Source organism: Leuresthes tenuis, unplaced genomic scaffold (genome assembly GCF_036924035.1).
Source record: "Leuresthes tenuis unplaced genomic scaffold, fLeuTen1.0.hap1 SCAF_23, whole genome shotgun sequence".
Taxonomy (NCBI): Eukaryota; Metazoa; Chordata; class Actinopteri; order Atheriniformes; family Atherinopsidae; genus Leuresthes; species Leuresthes tenuis.
The window spans coordinates 23,860,387-23,878,764 of NW_027325377.1; the positions used below are offsets into that span (position 1 = coordinate 23,860,387).

At 42.1% G+C, this 18,378-nt stretch overlaps 2 protein-coding genes across 5 annotated transcripts; one reads left to right on the plus strand and one right to left on the minus strand.

Moving 5' to 3' along the window:
* Nucleotides 1-5,821: 5,821 nt before the first annotated feature.
* Nucleotides 5,822-14,752, minus strand: trim24 (tripartite motif containing 24). Of its 4 annotated transcripts, none has more exons than XM_072377205.1 (20): nucleotides 14,029-14,752; nucleotides 12,741-12,856; nucleotides 12,509-12,656; nucleotides 12,298-12,430; nucleotides 11,827-11,943; nucleotides 11,629-11,743; nucleotides 11,402-11,548; nucleotides 11,212-11,326; nucleotides 9,624-9,763; nucleotides 9,279-9,524; nucleotides 9,063-9,185; nucleotides 8,835-8,982; nucleotides 8,697-8,754; nucleotides 8,396-8,522; nucleotides 8,043-8,323; nucleotides 7,873-7,926; nucleotides 7,493-7,604; nucleotides 7,313-7,387; nucleotides 7,053-7,208; nucleotides 5,822-6,964 (listed from the first exon to the last, which is right to left on the minus strand). In XM_072377205.1, the coding sequence occupies exons 1-20, from the start codon at nucleotides 14,291-14,293 to the stop codon at nucleotides 6,416-6,418; spliced, it is 3,225 nt and encodes a 1,074-aa protein (XP_072233306.1). In that variant the 5' UTR covers nucleotides 14,294-14,752; the 3' UTR covers nucleotides 5,822-6,415. The 4 variants fall into 4 exon arrangements, with proteins under 4 accessions (XP_072233306.1, XP_072233305.1, XP_072233308.1 ...); XM_072377204.1 differs by having other exon boundaries at nucleotides 12,741-12,859; XM_072377207.1 differs by lacking the exon at nucleotides 7,873-7,926.
* Nucleotides 14,753-14,890: 138 nt separating this feature from the next.
* On the plus strand, nucleotides 14,891-18,209 carry LOC140282750 (aldo-keto reductase family 1 member D1-like). Its single transcript, XM_072377301.1, has 9 exons — nucleotides 14,891-15,182; nucleotides 15,303-15,470; nucleotides 15,610-15,726; nucleotides 15,862-15,939; nucleotides 16,121-16,243; nucleotides 16,513-16,622; nucleotides 17,511-17,676; nucleotides 17,760-17,842; nucleotides 17,936-18,209. The coding sequence occupies exons 1-9, from the start codon at nucleotides 15,084-15,086 to the stop codon at nucleotides 17,976-17,978; spliced, it is 987 nt and encodes a 328-aa protein (XP_072233402.1). The 5' UTR covers nucleotides 14,891-15,083; the 3' UTR covers nucleotides 17,979-18,209.
* Nucleotides 18,210-18,378: the final 169 nt, after the last annotated feature.

Sequence of the window (18,378 nt, forward strand, 5' to 3'; positions counted from 1 at the left end):
GAACCAGGGGGGTGTACTTCGGCTGTATCTCCCTCAGCAGATAAGATCAGATACGCAAAATTTATCCTCCGATTTTAACCCATCCAGGTGTGTTGAACGCACACGTCACAGTGATAGAAACAGACTCATAGGCTACAGTCACACTGCAGGTTTTACTGCTCAAATCAAATCCCATTTATCGCCACTCACTCTTGCCTTCATTCAGACTGAGAATGGCAGAAGCAGCAGGATGTCATGCTATTTTTAAGCAGGTCTCGCGAGTTCTGAATGTTACAAGCTCTCTGTCACGTGCATTTCACCGCCTGCAAAGGCCTGTCAGGCCTTTTAATCATACAAAAAACTACTGGAAGCTTATTTATATTAATAGTGGAAATATGTTCTGCAGATTGCACCCTAAACTTGCAGATAAGTGAGAGTAAAATCCAATAAAAATAATAAATCTAAAGGTATTTTACAGCTACAGCCACAGACTTATTCAAATGTCCCGTTATTCCTCTGACAACAAAACATTATTGCTTTCAATGTCTTCATTACGTAACTCTAAAAGCATCTTTTACGTGGTCAGAATTAGCCACTGCAGTAAAAGTGGAGTGTAGATACTTTCAAAACGCTGCATAATCATATAATTTAATCCAACATATATATAATGTATAGGGAAATATATCTGTGGAGTTCAAAGAGTCTTATAAGTCTTATAATGTGGCATCAGGCAGTGCTCGTTTGTTAATGCTGTTTAAAGCAATGAATAAAGAAATAAAAGCATTCTTGGATGTGGATGAAGAAAATTTGAACTTCTTTGTAGCTGAAGATATGATATAGAACAGTAGAGAGACCAGAGTTTCAAGAACTGATGAAAGCAGTGGCGTCAAAGTGTTCTCCATGGAAATTATAAAGTTCCAGTCGACAATCTAATTATTATTGAGCCTTTTGGAGCTTCTGTTGCTTCTTATTTGTCTTTACACTATCTATAAAGTATAACTCATTCTTTTTTTATACACTGTTGTAGAGTTATAAGCAGCTATGTACGCATTTACCACAAAGACTGCCTGGGCAGGGCAAACTTTGAGGAAGTTTCACATCCAAGCCACTGCACAGCAGACTCAGGAAGAGCTTTTTTCCTGAGGCTGAATTCTGTCACTTTAACTTATTTAGACCATCATACTGTCACTTTATTGCATCCTTACACAATCTGCACTGCTTATGTGTCCTACTGAGGCCCTATGGACATATTATTCATACTATAATACTGTCTACATGCAGCTCTTAGCACATGTAATCTGCATTCTCCACTCACTCTCTTGACAATGTACACATTTTTACAATAGATATTTATTTCCACTGCACTTTATCTAAATAATTCTGTATACTTCACTTTTAGTTAGATGCTTGCATTTCATTGGCTCTGTACCTACACTCAGCACAATGACAAATAAAGTTCGATCTAATCTAAAGACCTAATTTCTTAAAGTGCACCAGAATGAAGAAAACCTCATTAAAAGTATCACTCCTGATTATCTCTCCTGATTATAATCCTGCCAACCCCACCAGCATGCACACAGAGGACAGAACGCATTATCCTGCACAAACTACCTCTTTATTCAAGTAATTATATTTTCATACATGAGGTAGGAAGCTCTTCTTCCTAAGACTCCTGGACCATTTCTCCAGAGGCCTGTGAATGCAAGGCTCCTCATTCTGACCAGTGGCAGAGGGAGCTCCAAAATATTTCAGAAATGCCCCTGAATTTACCTTAAAATACAATATGTAAGCCTAAAACACTGAACATGCATCAGTTACCCAATCAAAATAAGTATGCCACACTCCAAACGATTCAAAAAGCTATATCACACAGTATATAAATGCTCCATGAAGACCATTGGCTGAAGTTTCAGATGAGATGCATGATGTCATTTCTTCGAGGGCTGTCTAAAAGCATCAGTCAGCACTGACTCGTACTTCCTGAGAACTGAGTGGATGGCGGTGGGGGTGTACAGTCCCACCTGGTGGGACAGAGACGCTTCAATGAGCTGGTGATGCAGTGTCTAACTCTCACCAGCAGAGGGCGCGTTCGCTACACTATGTTCAGGGACAAGGGAAGTCTCGCGGGAATACGTTGTGAGAACGAGAACACACACCTGAGTGTGAAGATGTGTGTGGCGTAACGGTGATAAAAAAAATACATATTTTTTGCTCTTTGCAGAACAAAAATAAAATACTTTTTCAAATTAAATGTGTAGTGGGGGGCGACTTCACTTTGTACCACGCTACATCTGCAGTCCTGAAAACTTAATAGTTTGTCTTTGTCTGTGTGTGATTACCTCCATTAATAACAAGTTGGAATGAAAACACATTGAATATAGCTAATTAAATGTTGAGTAAGTTCTAAGGATCAGTAACAAGGCCCCTGAACGGTTCTTTATGCTGGTCGACTGAAGGTAGATAAATCTTTTAGCAGAGGAGCAACAAATTGAGTTATTATTGCCCGGTGCAGATAACAGCTGGTGTGAGATTACTTGAACAGTTCTGTGTATATGAACCTGATTCAGGGGTTTTCTTGAATTACTTTGTCTGTAAGAAACGGGGTGAAATGATCACATTTTTCCTTTTTTCTTTTTTACTCATATGAACTAATATCTCAGACAATGAGGAGAAAAGAAGTCAAAGTGTAAAAGGAACACTGTGACCCCAACTGACAGCCCACCTTTGCAGCACTCATCAAATCTGTAAGTAGCTATAATTGTTGTTCTTTTATCAAATCACTGTCCTCCAGATAAATCATGGCACAGATTAAATAAAGTTAATGTCTGTGTCCTACTGGCGTGGAATTCCCACATCAGTGTCTTTGACTCAACATGCACACACAGGAATGCTAATGACGCCACTCTTCATCCACTACATGAGGGAAAATGAATAAGAATACTGAATTTCTGAATCACAGGAGATTTTATTATCTTTCAGCAAGGGGACAGTTCACATAAAGGGACTACAGTGCAGCTGTTAAAGGATACAAAGTGCTCAGAAAACCTTAGAATGGACATTTACTGATATCAGTCACTTCATTTCTTTAAATAAACATAAATAGTTATTTGTTTGGTCTCAGTAGTTGCAGGCACTTCTATATTTCTATACAGCATTGGAGTCTATAACGGAAAACATGACTAAATAGGCAGAAGCTATAAGGCCACAGTCAGAGCTGTAGAACACAGTGCTGCCCTCATCAGGTTCAGTCGGGCTTCATTGGTGATATTCTTCTGAGGAAGATGCACTGTGCTGCTTAACTTGGTGACACATCCTCCCTGTGAATAAAGAAAAGAGGTTCTTTACACACAGGCATCAAAGCACTGAACAGGAGTCAAACAGCTATTTACTTTCTGCATAAGTATCCCAAATTTACTGTTTTTGGATCTCTGTGACAAAAGTTAATTTACCATTTAAAAAGTTTGGTCTTTATTAAAAATTTCAATCTGGTTTTAAATCCGAGTTTTTAATGATCTTCTTTTAACTGCTGATTCAGTTTGTTAAACTGTTTAACTTCTATAAGCGGCCGCTTTTGTTCTCTCCTTTTGTGTATCCTCACACTGGGTTATGTGTGCAGATGCTACTCTTGGTTATTATCACACACCCATAAATCCCTCGAGCTCTTTCACTGACCCACCTGAGGAACAAGGCAAATACTTGGGGTTACATTCCTTACGACGCTGTAAAAAAACTGTTTACTTAAGCATGCTCATGAGTGTGCAGAGGAGAAATGAATGAAACTGAGGGGAAAGTTTTATGATTAAGTGTCAACAGACGCAAAGAATTTCTTTATTTTTTTGCTGAAATTAAGTATTCTTCACACAAGACAATGTTCTGCTGAAAATAAAACTTCTATTCTTCAGCAAATATATTTCTGCCCTCTGAATGTCTCACTGCCAGCTGTATAGAACAATTATGACAGCGCTGGTGTTTATCCAGCCCCCTCAGGAGACAGCAGCACTCTTTCTTCTGTGTGCAAGGTCAAGGTGCCTTACCAGTTGGTTGACTTTCCTCCTTTTTCAAGCAGCAGGTCTTTGATGTGTCACTGCAGCGGCAGACCGTGAACCTCGCAGCTCAAACTCATGTTTGCTGCCATCAGACCGTAGCATTCACAACATACCTGAACATAGGTTGGGAATAAATTATAAGGGGTTTGGAAACAAGTGTGCTTCTTTTAAGAGTTGCTACTGCAGATCTTGGCAGTGTGAAAGAGAGACACCTGTGAGATTCGGGGATCCCAGCTGGATTCTGTAAAGAGGGACCTCTCACAGCCCCTTTGCTCCTGGGCCATCTTGATGCCAACGTCGCAGGCTCTGCGCTTTACCCCAGCTTTGCTGTAAAGAAAGGAGACGGTTCCAGCATGAAATGCATGAAAAAAGTTTTTTTTAGCAGTATTTTCCACCTGAAAATCATTCAGCGTTATGACCAGGTGTTGCTCTGTTTCATCAGTTACAACCTCCATGTTCTGAGAGTCAAACTGGCCCTTTACTGTTAATCATGGAGCCAAACAGACTCTTAGCGCCCTCACGTCCTCCCCTGATGGGATCTGTTGATTGGGACCTAACCTTGAGGTGCAGTTCCTGCTGTTAATGACACAATGTAAACATTCCACCCTTCACCTGAGATTTTTTCTCTATCTGCACAGATGCCCCCACTAAAAAGCAAATAAAAGTCTTTTATGTTCACTTCATGTTGGTTTTATCTAAAAAAAAGAAATTAAAAAAAAGATCAAATGACAGTAATTATCATGCATCCCCCTCTGGTTTTCTGGCCCCATATTTAACACCCTAAAGAAAGTGCGTTCTGCTTACCGGCGAAAAAGGTTGGCACATCCCTTTTCTCTCCGATTCAGCATTTTCTCAACCTTCCAGCACTTTTCAGGAGGAGGTCCACGCTGTTCCCCTATAGAGAAGGGATGAAAGTACAGGTTTGCAGAAATATTCAGCGTTAAAAACAGTAAAGCAGTGACTAAGAGTCGATTAAATAAACAGCACTAATTAGTTTGATTAAAACGGGCTTCTTTACTCAAGCTTGAGGTTGATCTACAATAAAATGATTTAATGCACCACAGAAACCACAGCCACTTTTAAAACGGTTTTCTTACCATTTACAATCAGAAGTCTGCACAGAAGAAACAAAATAATCCATTTTCTCCACTCCATCTTACTGAACTTGAACACTATCAGCATTTTAGCTGTTAAAGTTGTACCGTCTTGTTAGCAGGAGCTGGGTAAAAGAGTGAAGTATGTAAAGCCAGCAGGTAAGACACTCCACTTGGGTGATATAACCTCTCACTGTGGATGTCGTCCGACTATGTGGTAGGGCAGGGCAAGTCTGGCAACAGGTTTGGGCTCTGGTTGCTGAGGCAACAGCCCATTTTCCCGCTTTAGCTGAGGTGCCCTCCAGGGAGATCTAACATATAGCTCTTTTATGACCAAACTGCATTTTGGCTGATAGAAATCACCTTATCTGTTAATGTAATAATACATAATAATGATAATCACAAGAGTCATTTTCCTCCATTGAGTATCCTACTTTTAATATTTTAAGTATTTCTTTTTGTGGTTTCATTTTTTTTACTTTTGGGGCTTTTTGTGCCTTTTAATGGAGAGGATAGTTGAAGAGAGACAGGAAACGGGGCAGAGAGAGGGGCAATGACATGCAGCAAAGGCTTTGCAAGGCCTCAAGACATTTTGAGGGAAAGGCAGAGAAAATGTTTACATTTTTTTCCTGAGAACCCTACAATTCAGGGTTTAATAGTTTAATTACTGTAATAAAAACACAACAAAGCATGAGGCAGATGCGCGTGTAATCCTGTTTATTACAAATATTGTAAATACAGGTATTCTTACGCACAGAATAGTTTCTGAGGTTAACTTCCAGCTCCTGCGTAACTTCATTTAGCAATAAAGTGACGGTGGTAAACAACAGAAAATGGCTGGACACTTCCAGTTTGTACAGAATCTACATTTCTTCACAGCCAGCATGTGTCGCCTGTTAATACAATACTGAATAAAAAAATATTAATGCAATAAATGAGACTAAAACAGCAAGAATATATGGGTTAAAAGCGTTAAACACAAACTGGAGGCATGATTCCTATTCACACATGCATTTGTTGATCCTCTGAATGTGTGCTTATAACTTACAGCATTCTGTACACATGATGAGCAAAGAGATTTATAACTTAAACACAACCAACACAAAATGCTTTGTGCGCTTCCCAGAGTCGTCACAGCAAATCCAAACACAGGAAGAGCTTATTTGCTCCCTTTCGTTGTGCATCTACAGCAGAACCGCTCCCAGAGTCTGTTCATTCTTCTTCTATGGTGTTAAAATGATCAGCAAACGTCTGTGGAAGACTGAACTCATCCATCTGCTCTCCAGTGCCATGGATCTATCCTTCCTCGTCCACGGCTGCATCTGCAGGAGCAGCCTGCTCCTGGGTCTCCGGTGGGTCTGCGGTGTCGCCTGCGGGGGGCTCAGGGTTCTCCTCCTTTGGCGAGCCGGGAGCTACTCTGTCCTCAGTGTGCTCATCTGCAGCTGCACCGTCTTCCACCGGTTTCACAGGAGCAGCCTCCTCCTGCTCATCTTCCTCTGCAGAAGGACTGCGTTCCTCTCCAGCTGCTGCTGCTTCGCCCGGCTCCGTTTCACTCGTTTCAGCCTTTTCTGCCTCCGACTTCTCGCTCGCAGCCGGCGCCGCCGCCTCCTCTTCCAGAGGATCCAGGTCATCAGCTGGGGGGCTTTCTTTTCCCGGAGGACTCTGTGGCTTAGTCGAGCTTTCCTGTGTCATCTGCTCCTCTTCTTCATCGATCTCGTCCTCTAAAGGAGGGATCATCTGCTCCTCCCTCCCTCCGGGGAAGACCCTGTCCGGGTAGATGAGCTTCAGCTGCTCCTCGAAATAGTCCTCCAGGTACAGTCCTGCACTCCCAATCTCTGAGGTCGGCTGAAAACACCAGAAATGAATCTTAAAACAAAAGTCTATGTCTTTAAATTAAACAGTATTCAGAGCGTGACTTATTAAAGACACCTACTTTGTAGTACTTTGCACAGTTGAAGAATATGAGTCTCACATCAGCAACAAACCCCTCAGGGTTGATGTAACTTTCACCCTCCTTCGACTCCAGCTTCTTCTTTACAATCGACAAATCCATCGGCGTCTTTATTAGTTCTTTGTACCTTCGTGTTTCCTACAAAAGAAGGAATTAAGTGACTGTTTTCTCAGGTGTTATAACTACTTTCTACCCCATTTCAGAGCTTCATATCATGCTTGCACACGGACTAAATGAGTTACCGACGGAGATGCAGGCTGCTGGAAATCAGTGCTGAAGTCGTTACAGAGCAGGCGCAGCAGAAGTCTCTCACACCTCTAAATCATCATAAAAACAGAAGGAGCACGGAGGAATTAATTCAACTGCTGCTAAAGAAAACGTGTGGCCATCTTCCTCCAGTTCAGCATGCACAGAACAAATACCCTTCGATCGACAGGTGGGAATTTCTCAGAGGCCGGGCAGTCCTTCCTGCCGCAGTCGTACTCCATCTCCGGGGAGACCAGGTCCCGGCAGAAGGAACAGAACCACTCGCCGCTGAGAAGAGACGTGGGGCAGAAAATAAGCTTCTTGCTAAAACATTGCACAGCATAAGACATGCGAGTTTCATCGAATAATGGGGAAGATCCTTTAGATTTAAGGCAAATCAGCTCAAACGTCAGTACAGGCCGCAGAGGAGGAGTCTTCTCCTGTTTCTAAATCAACTCAGGTGACTCCTGAAGGGGAAATCTGACGGTAAAACTGATGATTTATGCTTTGAAAATCTGTTTTGGATTTAATTCATGAATAAAAGAAATTAAAGTACCTCTTAAAGACTGAAATTGAAAGATTTTCCACACAGACTGGAGGAGGGTGTTTTCTTTATAAAGGTGAGAAAATCACAAAGTTCAAAGCAGGGTAACAGTGACCCCAGGAGGAAGCCCAAAGTGGCGGTTTTAACCACAAAAAGCTCATTTAATGGAGACGGGTCATCACCTGGGGGACTCGTTCAGGGTGGGGATGTGGCACGCCAGATGGAACACTTTGGGACACTTGTCGCAGCAGAGCAGCTCTCCCCCGTTCTGACACACGGCGCACCAGTCCTCGTTGGGGTCTTCTTCGGGCTCCGCTCTCTTTTCGGACGGCGGCGGCGGCGGCTGGTCTGTGGAGTCGGACGCGGGGTTGGGGGCGGCCGCAGACCCCTTCTGCTGATGCCGGGGCTTGGACTGCGCCCCGGTGCTGCTGTCCGGCAGGCTCGACCCGACGCTGGACTGCACCTGAAAGCACAAAACCACATCCATCAAAACGTTTCCACGGCGCTCTGGATCTGTGGGATCAAAGATTCTTACAAAATGAACTTCATCTTCATCCTCCGGTTCGTCCTTGATGACGATAACGGGCCCCGGGGAGGACCGTCGTCTGCGCTTGGCAGCGGGGGCAGACGAGGGCTCAGAAGTATGTTTCCAAGAGGTTGTCCTTCAATGCAAACAGAAACATTTAGATCTGGATTGTGTAGAAATAACTGCTCAGTAAACAGCAGAAAATAAGTCATAAAGTTGAGGTTTTTATGACAAATGAGATGAAAACTGCAGACTGATCGTTGGGTCTTTATGTGGATCATCTAACAGCAGCAGAAAGAGACTTTCTTACCCCGTGATTCTGTCCGAGGAAGACGGCTTTGCCACCGGGGAGCTCTGCCCTGCTTGAGCTGAAAACAACAGTAAAATGAATAACTGACTGATCAGGAGACTGACTTTCACTGAAAAGAGGATGGACCACAGCACCGACCTGACATGTGACTGAGAAAGCTTGTTTTATCGGAGGCTGCGGAGGCCAGAGTGGTGCCGATGCTGGGCCTGGGGACTGAGATGGTGATGGAGGGGACAGATCCAGCAGCTTCACTCCTCTTCAGGAGGGAGGACTCAGGGAGGCATCTCTGAGGAAACAGACAAAACACTACAATAAGCACTCTGACTCTTTGGAATTAAACTCGTGCCAGATCCTTCCACTCCCGACCTGGTGGAGGGACATCTGTGTAGCTGCTGCGGCGCTCAGAGGCTGCGGGTAGCGAGAAGGTCCCTGTGACACTTCGATGGGTTTAGGCGGGAAGGTGGAGCTATGGATCAGATCTCTGAGAGACTGAAGGCACAAAAAATGCAAAGATAAAAGAATAATTAAGGTTGATGTGGTGAGAACCATCAAGCAGCATGTTGGACGTACAGAACCTCTTACCTGTGAAGACGGGAAGGCTGTGTTGGGAAACGTGGACGATGTCGGGCTTCTGGGACCGGGGTGGGTGCTGCCGTATCTGCGCCCCATCTGTGTCAGGCTTGGGGGGCCTTGGGAGGGGGATGAGCCCCCGTGGATGGGTCTGGTTGGGGGTGGTGGGCCAGGAGGTCCTGGGAGCCTGATGTTTTGGTACCAGGACCAGTGGTTGGGAGCGGGCTGCCTGTGAGGCTGATGGGAAAGCTTGTCGACCTTGGACAGAGGAGCAGTTCAACAGGTTAACTAAAGACTAAAAACGGCTCTTTTCAGAGTGATTTACAATGTTTCAGCCTTTAGTTCGACTTCTTCTACCTGCAGCTGGAGCTGAGCCAGGGTGCTCTGTCGCTGCTGCGCTGACATGGACAGACCTCCAGGGGGCGCCTCTGCTCTGGGACCCGCCTGTGGGCTGGCCCCGGGAGGCCTCCCCGGGCATTTTTCTACAACCAGAGAACCTGCAAGGAGCAAAAAAAGCAATGAAAAGGAACTATTCACCAAAACCACCGTTCATTTCTTTCTGTTGGATCAGAAGAGTCGATTTCTAAAGCTGGCACCTATGATTAGATGATGCTGTTAAGTGGTTTCATCCTCTGATTTGGTTGTGCATGAGCCTGTTTAAAGGGAGTCTGTTTCTCAAGAAAGGGACAAGCAAGCTGGTCCTGAAAGATAATACCATCTTTCACCACTTTGTAGAGCTGCCACTCCTCCTACAACATACCCGGGAGAGTAGCATTTCAGCTGTTACTTTGTTCCATTATTCCCACAAACAGAGGTGAAGAGGTTCCTCTTATCTGGCAGTTTTGCTAGTTTAGCATTCAGGATGGTCTTTTTTTATCTTTGGTCAGAAGCAAAAACTGAGTCATGTCCCCACAACACACGTTTCTAAAGCTTTCAGGTCCATTCACACAATGAAACTCCTCCAGATTCTTCTCATCATTTAATAACATTCTGCACAGCAGATGGAGAAACGTGCAAATCCTTTCCAATCTTTCGTTGAGCAACATTGTTTGTCACCATTTGACTGATTGAGTTTCTTGCACATTTGTTGACAAACTGAATCTTCCCGGGTGCTGCTTTGGTACTAAATCATCAGCACAACAACTGGTTTGAAATTAAATTTCTTACATTTCTTTGCCTAATTACTTGCGGTGAATTGGCCCATCCCAACTTTTTCTGAAATGCCAAAGAGGATGCATAAATAACAAGAGAAGAAGAACCCTATTCGATCTGTGTGCTGGAGGATTGAACCCTCAGACCTTTTGTTGCAGCCAGATGTTCAACAGAAAACTGTAAGAACACACATTCATTCTCCAGAGAAACATCCAGTGATAAAAAGCTGTTCCAATAAGCCTTTATGTGATGTTCCAGAAAGCCTTCGCTAATCTAAATGTCTTGAAAGAACAAACGATAACTGACTAACTAATCCAGCACCAGCAGATCTTTCTTTAATCGTGCAGATTGTACGATGCTTTCAGAGTCTCCCCTGGTTTGTTCTGCTGCTTGCATCACAGCTCCTCAATCACAGAAACAGGAGATAACGAGGAAAAGATCGTGTGACGGAGAACAAAACACCAAGACAATTGTTATTTAGGCCAGATGAGATTAGGGCATTTCCACCGTTTGCCTGACTGAGGAACGCACTGATAAATGAAAAGATAAAGGAATGAGATGACGTCATCGGAAACTGCACAAAATGTGAAATCTCACAGAGGATTTATCTCCTTCCAGTTTTACTGAAGCTTCTCTGCTTCAGGAAATCACCAGAAAAGCTTCAGTGTCACACTGAGAGAGAGGGGGGGGGGGGGGGGGGGGACTGAGAAGATGAAGAGAGCGTAAAACAGACCAAAATAAGAAAAGAAAACTACACAAAGAGATTATAACTCTCAGGCCATGGCAGTCTTACCGAGGTCTACGTTCGAGGCCCAGAAACCAGAGCGACACTGGAAACGAACAGAGGTCTGAGGAACGATGGAGGGGTAACAGCTCGCTCTCATCAGGTAGTGGATCTGGTAAAGGATCTGGCAGACAGAAGCAGAAACGTTAAAGGATCGGTGAAAACATCCAAACTGCTGCTTGGTGCTGAAGCTACTCACCAGTCTCTTGCAGTACAGCAGGGCTGTTCCACTCTGGCTGGCTGTGGCCCACTTGGTGAAGCTGATGACGTGGTCCAGGTGTCTGGTCAGAGAGTTGACGTCGTCCTGCTGCTTTTTCAAGCCCAGCTCGTGGTCTTTAGTCAAAGCCTGGGAGTTAATGTGTTCACCAAAGGTTAAAGGAGAGGAATCCTGCTTAAAAAGGCTTTCTGCTTGCAGTTTTAACATACCTCAAGGTGGTTGACCAGAATCTTTCCCTTCCTGTTGATCTCCATGATTAAGTTGCAGATGGACTTCTTTATTTCATTCGTCACAGCCTTCCGATTTTCTTCAACTTGCTGCAGTCTGCCAAAGTCGAGATGTTTTAATAAATACGTTTATTCCAGAGTGAAGAGAAACCTGCTTCTAGTAAAGGAGGGGAACATTACCCAGCATTGATGCAGGTGGATACCTCCTCAATGGCCTTTCTTTTGTCCTGCAACTGCAGCGTCATGGTCTCCAGATACTGCTTATGGTTTCTGTAGGCGTCCTCCAGAAACTGGTAGCTGCACACAAACAGCATCACGAGCATGAGATTGTTTTTCTACTTTCTTCAGTCCTGCTTTGGAAGAGAAAATGTCACTTTTATCAGGATCTTCAATATCTCTCATCTCACAATAGAATATCACAGAAAAATGGGACAACATTCCTCTCCCAAAGGTCCAACAAATGCTCTCCTTAATCCCCAGATGATTTGGGGTTTTGTTGACAGAAGTGGGGACGCTACACGGTGCTAATCGTGTCCAAACCTTTTTGAAACACGTTTTCTGCCGTGATGAGCTCACATTTCTCATGAAATTCTATTATCTATCGGGAATAAAATGAATGAAAAATAAAGACGAACTAAAAGTTCTTCATACTTGTGATCCTTGTGCTTGAGGAGCTGACAGTCGCGACAGGTGAGCCGGTCACACGTCTCACAGAACAGCTTCAGAGGCTCCTGCTTGTGGATGTCACAGAAGACGGGTTTCTGCGTGGATAAGCCCAGCGCTTCTGGCAGGAAAACAGGAATATAAAACCACGTCATGTCTACGCATCTTCACAGAATAGTTTCCATCACTAACGCACTACCTGGAGACACCTCCTCCTTCTGGCGTATGGTGTGGTCCCGGGTGAACTTGACCCTCTGGTGTGCCTCGATGCACGTCACACACAGGAACTCCACACACTCCACACAGTAACCTGTCGCCTCTGTGTTGTCGTCACAGCTCATACACACCTATGGAACACGAATAAAGACGACCAGTGACTCAATCTGTGTTTTTTTTTAATGAGCTGCGAGGGGGGGCAGGTGAGCACCAACCTGGCTGGTTTTCTCCACAGTGCTGCTGGGCACCTCAGCAGAGTCTTTCACAAAGAAATTCTCCAAAACGTCCATTTCCCAGCATTCCTGTCGACACACTGGACATCGCAGAGCACCTACTATGGCAGGAGAACAGAAATATTACCAAAAGAATCAACTGAAAACCATTTCCATGACTTTATTTAGTGAGTTAGTTTCTCTCAAACTGATTTTTATTATTTTCATAAATATAAATCTACTGAGAAATTCTGGTTCTAGATCCTTAAAACGAACAGTTGTTGTGTGCTCAATGATGAGGTTTGTGTTTAGAACCACAGCTTTCCTGTTCATATCCATCGTTTTTCTTTTATAAAGAGAAGGAAATGACAATATATGCTGTTTTTTTGTGTTTCATAAATGTGGTGAACTAAAAACTGCAGTGAAAAAGCTCATTTTAATAATATGCTGGGTTCAAATTAAACAGATCACCGTTTAGACTCCAAAGTAATGAAGGAATGTGATGTAAATGAACAACTATGTATAAATAAAGGGGGTTTTAAGGAAGAATACATTGTAATCGCTCATTATATGTGGTCTTTCTCTGTCTTTTTGATTTTCTGTGTAGTTTTTGGTTGGTTTAATCCAAATCCTGGTTTGGTTATGTAGTTTCAGTCTATGGGATCATTTCCTATTTTTAATTAATTTATTCATCCATAGAGACACTTTCCATTTCTAATGTTTTATTTTGTTTGTTTTTCCTGACAGAAGATACATCTTAATGAACGAGAAAGCTCCAAACATTACATTTCCCAGGGTATTTCATTAATTCCTCCACCCGAAAATGTAAATATCTTCAGTATTTACATTATCCGCACAACAGATTGTGTTCTTGTATCCTTATTTCTGTCAAACTGAACCAGCTGTGGCATTAAAACTGCACATATCTGTCATAAAACAGGAGAACCAGCTGGACGCCTTTAATACTTTTTTTTCACAGCAGTGGCCTTTATTTGAACGATCCTCTGTACACGGGGTGTCTTCTCAACCACTTGAGCCACCCTGCCTTTCATGCTTTTTGTTTTTCAGTAGTTTATATTCATACTACTGCTGTTTACCGGAGTTTCAGCTGAGAGAAATGTATGTGCCTCTCTGGTTTGTCATCTCATTCACACGAAGGTTTACCGACATTTTAACCAGCTTCTGGCAGGAAATAAGCGTCACTGAGGAAATATCGTGATGCGTTTTAGGAACACCTGACAGTTTAACCCGTCCAGGCCTGCCAAAATCAGTTTGACCTGCGCTTTCTCACATTTTTTGTGTCTGTCACCTGGACCCTGCCTCTGGTCAGCGCTCCTGGAGGGGGCGGGCAGACACCTCTTGCAGAAGGAGTGGAGACACGGCAGCAGCTTGGGCTCTCTGTTGTGGAAGCTCAACTTGCAGATGGGACACGTATCCATCAGCCCAAAGGTGTCCTGCTGTTTCACTCTCTCTTCTTCCGCCGGCAAACTTTCCGCCTCGTTTTCCACGATGATGACAACGTCGTCGTTATCAACATTGTCGGCACTGTCATCCATTTTTTACCCCTTCTCTATAGGTCAGTCAATCGGTTGATAAATCAATGCAATTAGCGGTGCGCTTGCCAACAAAGGATGACCTGCAATTTTTAATTCTGACTGACAGATCAACACTAAGGCCATGCATTACAGACACTCCCCGTTAATCTTACATTCTGATACAATACACAGAAAGGTTAAGACTTTTTAACTGCGGTGTATTTTTTCCGTTTGGAAAGCTAATTTAGCTAATGTAGCCTAATTAAACTGCACAAAGACTGAAGACAATTATTATTATCTAATTCCCCAGTTTGTGGCGGTTCCGATTAAAGAAGATTAGATATAACACCGCACAGTCACATATATCATGAATTTAGAGTATAAACACAGTATTTTGAAGCCTATACGTTCATAAAGGAAAGGCTAGCAATTGTGCTCTATTTTCTCAAAACACACATACGATTTTTTTTACCCAGAAAGCACTGCGGTTCAGCAGCTACAGTGGCCAGTTAAGGCCAAACTAAACATAGAGCGGAGCAACTTTGAAGTCGATATTTTCACACGTTCTTCCGTTGCTCAGTGGGGTACTAAACATGGTATATCGGCTCATTATGCATTTGCTCATAAATGTGTCAGATACTGGAGTTGTTTTTTTTTTTATCATCCTGACAGTTTGTGCGGGAGGCTGCTCTTTCTCCCGGGGAGGAGTCATGTCTGTTGTCAAAGAGCAGCAGGCAAAGCTGCTTCAAGCTGGACTGAATAACATATTGTTGGGCTTTAACTAAAGACACAAGGTGCAACACACACTTTGATGAAAATGGAAATGACAGGCAAAAATCACTCCATTCCTCTGAGTGATGGAAACAACATACCTTTGATAGGACTGGGAACTTATGGGGATCCCTGCATGGTAAGACAGGTTATTTAACCTGACACAATTTAACCCATTATTCAATTTACGTGTCATAAACACACAAAAATCTAGCTGTGGCTTAAAGATATTTTACTGATATAAGTTTCTCTGTGATAGACCTCCAAGGGAACTTCATATGAAGCTGTCAAACTGGCCATTGAAACAGGTTACAGACACATTGATGGAGCTTTGGTCTATTTTAATGAGCATGAGGTGGGACAAGCAATAAGGGAAAAAATAACCGATGGAACCATGAAGAGAGAAGACATCTTCTACTGCGGAAAGGTTAGTAAAGTTTGTGTTTGTGTGAAATGTGTACTGTCGGGTATTGAACTTCTTCCCAGAAAACTTCATGGCCACAAAGATAACCTACTGCCACAGTTTTGCAACAACTAACACCTTTCTGTCTGCTTAAATTTTGCAGTTGTGGAACACATTTCATCCCCCTGAGTTAGTACGACCTGCTTTGGAGAAAACATTGGAGACATTACAACTGGATTATGTTGACCTCTACATTGTGGAAATGCCCACAGCTTTCAAGGTTATAAATGTATTCTGTAACTGTTCAAAGAATAAAAAACGTTTTTTATAAATCTAGTTATGTTTAGGTTTTAATTATTTATTTTTACTTATTACTTTATTTCACCTCACTTCATCTTGATGTGATTTTCTGAAGCCAGGAGATACATTCTTCCCACAAGATCAGAATGGGAAGTACATTTATCATGAAACGGACCTCTGTGCAACGTGGGAGGTGAGACTTGCTGCCCTCATTTTATAAGAAAAGAAAGTTGTGTTGAGTTTTTTAACTTAGTTTATAAGCTACAGAATTTGTACTGCTTCTGAAAAGAAAATTAAGTACAAAGTTCGACTATAAATCTGTAAATGTCTAGTTCATTGGCCCCTGGTTCTCCTCTTTTGTACATATTGGACAGGCACTGGAAGCTTGCAAAGACGCTGGGCTGGTAAAGTCTCTCGGAGTATCAAACTTCAACAAGCGCCAACTTGAGCTGATCTTAAACAAACCCGGACTGAAGCACAAACCAGTGTCGAACCAGGTACACAAAACATTAATTTATCAACTTTATTCTACGTTCAAGTTAAATGATGAGCGTCTGTCAGTCTGTGCTTTGCAGGTGGAAAGAAGAAGATGACAAACTTAAAATGAACAGCGGCACGGATGCCTTTGGGAAGATTTGCCCGTAACATGACTGCAGACTAATACAGACTAATACTTACATATATTATAATTACACACATGTTACAGGGAAGCATCCAGTCTGTCCTCATTAAGAAACTAAATGTATTTTTACTGTTTTGAACAAAGGTTGAATGTCATCCATACTTCACCCAGCCAAAGCTGCTGGAATACTGCCGGCAGAAGGACATCGTTATTGTTGGTTACAGCCCCCTGGGGACATCTAGAGATGAATCTTGGTATGAATCGCTTTAATTCAATTTGTTATTAGTGAAGCATTCAGCATTTTATGCTTTAATAAAAATGGACATACATGAAAGCTTGCAATTTGGTGAAAATGTCATGATACAGTATTATTATACAGTTAGGATATGATGTTTAACAAACTATTTAAGTAAGTACTTCTTTAAATGTTGAATCAGAGATTTGTTTTCAAGTAAAACTGATTTTTATTTTTTTTTATGTCAGGACGAGGAAACAGAGTTCTGTAACAAATCTGATGAAGCATCTAATCATCCATTTACTTATTTAACACAAGGTCGGTAACATGACTGCGTATAAAAATCAGTCAATAAGTCATCCGAGAGAGGATTTCAGAAGAAAGATGGAGAGAGTTTCACCTCTCTGCAAAGATTATTTGAGCTAGCTTAATACTTTAACAATAACATTTCCAAATAAGCTGCTAAGCCATTTAATTATTTACAGCGCATAAAGAAAGAAGACAGCTGCCAAAGTTAATTAAATAAAAAGTTAATAATAGACACCTACAACTTAATATAATGATCAAGCAACAAAGTGAGAGGTCTCTGCATTCTTAGCCACATCAACAAGTCTAAAAAGACTTATTTATTATTAATTATTCTTTATGAAAAGATATTTTTTTTAAGTTTCAGAGAAGCTGAACAAATCTCTGTATATAATGTAATGCTAATGATACACAGGGTATCGAACAACATAAGGAAAAATTAGTCCCTAAAACAGTCAGAAAGCTATATTTAAAGCTTATTTAAAGCAGTAAGTCCCACTTACAACTTCTATATAGTTCAAAATCAACATGTAATTTTCAAGCAGCACTAAAGTGTCTGTGTCATCATTTGATTTGTTATCATTTCACATCTTTCAAACAGGGTTAACCTCAAATGCCCTCCGTTATTGGAAGATGAGCTCCTGACGTCCATCGCCAGAAAGTACAAAAAGACCACAGCGCAGGTGTCCCTGAGGTTCAATGTGCAGAGAGGAGTGGTGGTCATCCCAAAGAGCTTCAACCCTGCTCGTATACAGGAGAACTTTGACGTATGACCGTTTCTGTAAAAACCCAGACTCCCTCTAAAGTAAAACACATGAAATAAGCTTCCATTTACCTGTCTTTCCTGCAGATATTCGACTTCTGTCTCTCTGAGGATGAAATGAAGGCAATTGATGGGCTCAACAAGAATATTCGTTTTGTGGAGCTTCTCATGTAAGTTAGCTTTCATGCTCAAGCCTGCATGTTTTTTTTAATTTTTTTTATTTCTGAGAACACAATTAAAAATTCTCTTTACTGACTCCACAGGTGGTCTGATCATCCAGAGTATCCATTTCATGATGACTACTGAAACCACAAACTTCAAGACCTCATTTAAATTTGAGCATTATTGGCTTCTATTTGGTTTTACAACCATTTTACTTCACGTTATTGTACAATTTATGAAATATTTCTGCTGTATACCACATATGCATACCATAAATCGTATTATTTCAATCATATCCCCTCTACAGCCTGTTACTGAAACCACATGCATGTCCCCATGTTGTCTTTTTTTGTGATTAAAATAGAAAATAAAAAATGTTTGATGGTTTTTTTTGTCTGAAAATGAATAAGCAAGTCAAGGATGTTGCAGATTAGTTTTGTAGATATAATACAGCCTTTCAGTTGTTGAATTTGAAACAACAGGCTCCTGGGTACAGATCCACCTGTGATCCAAACAGGGATCAAGTCACCTGGATTGAATGAGA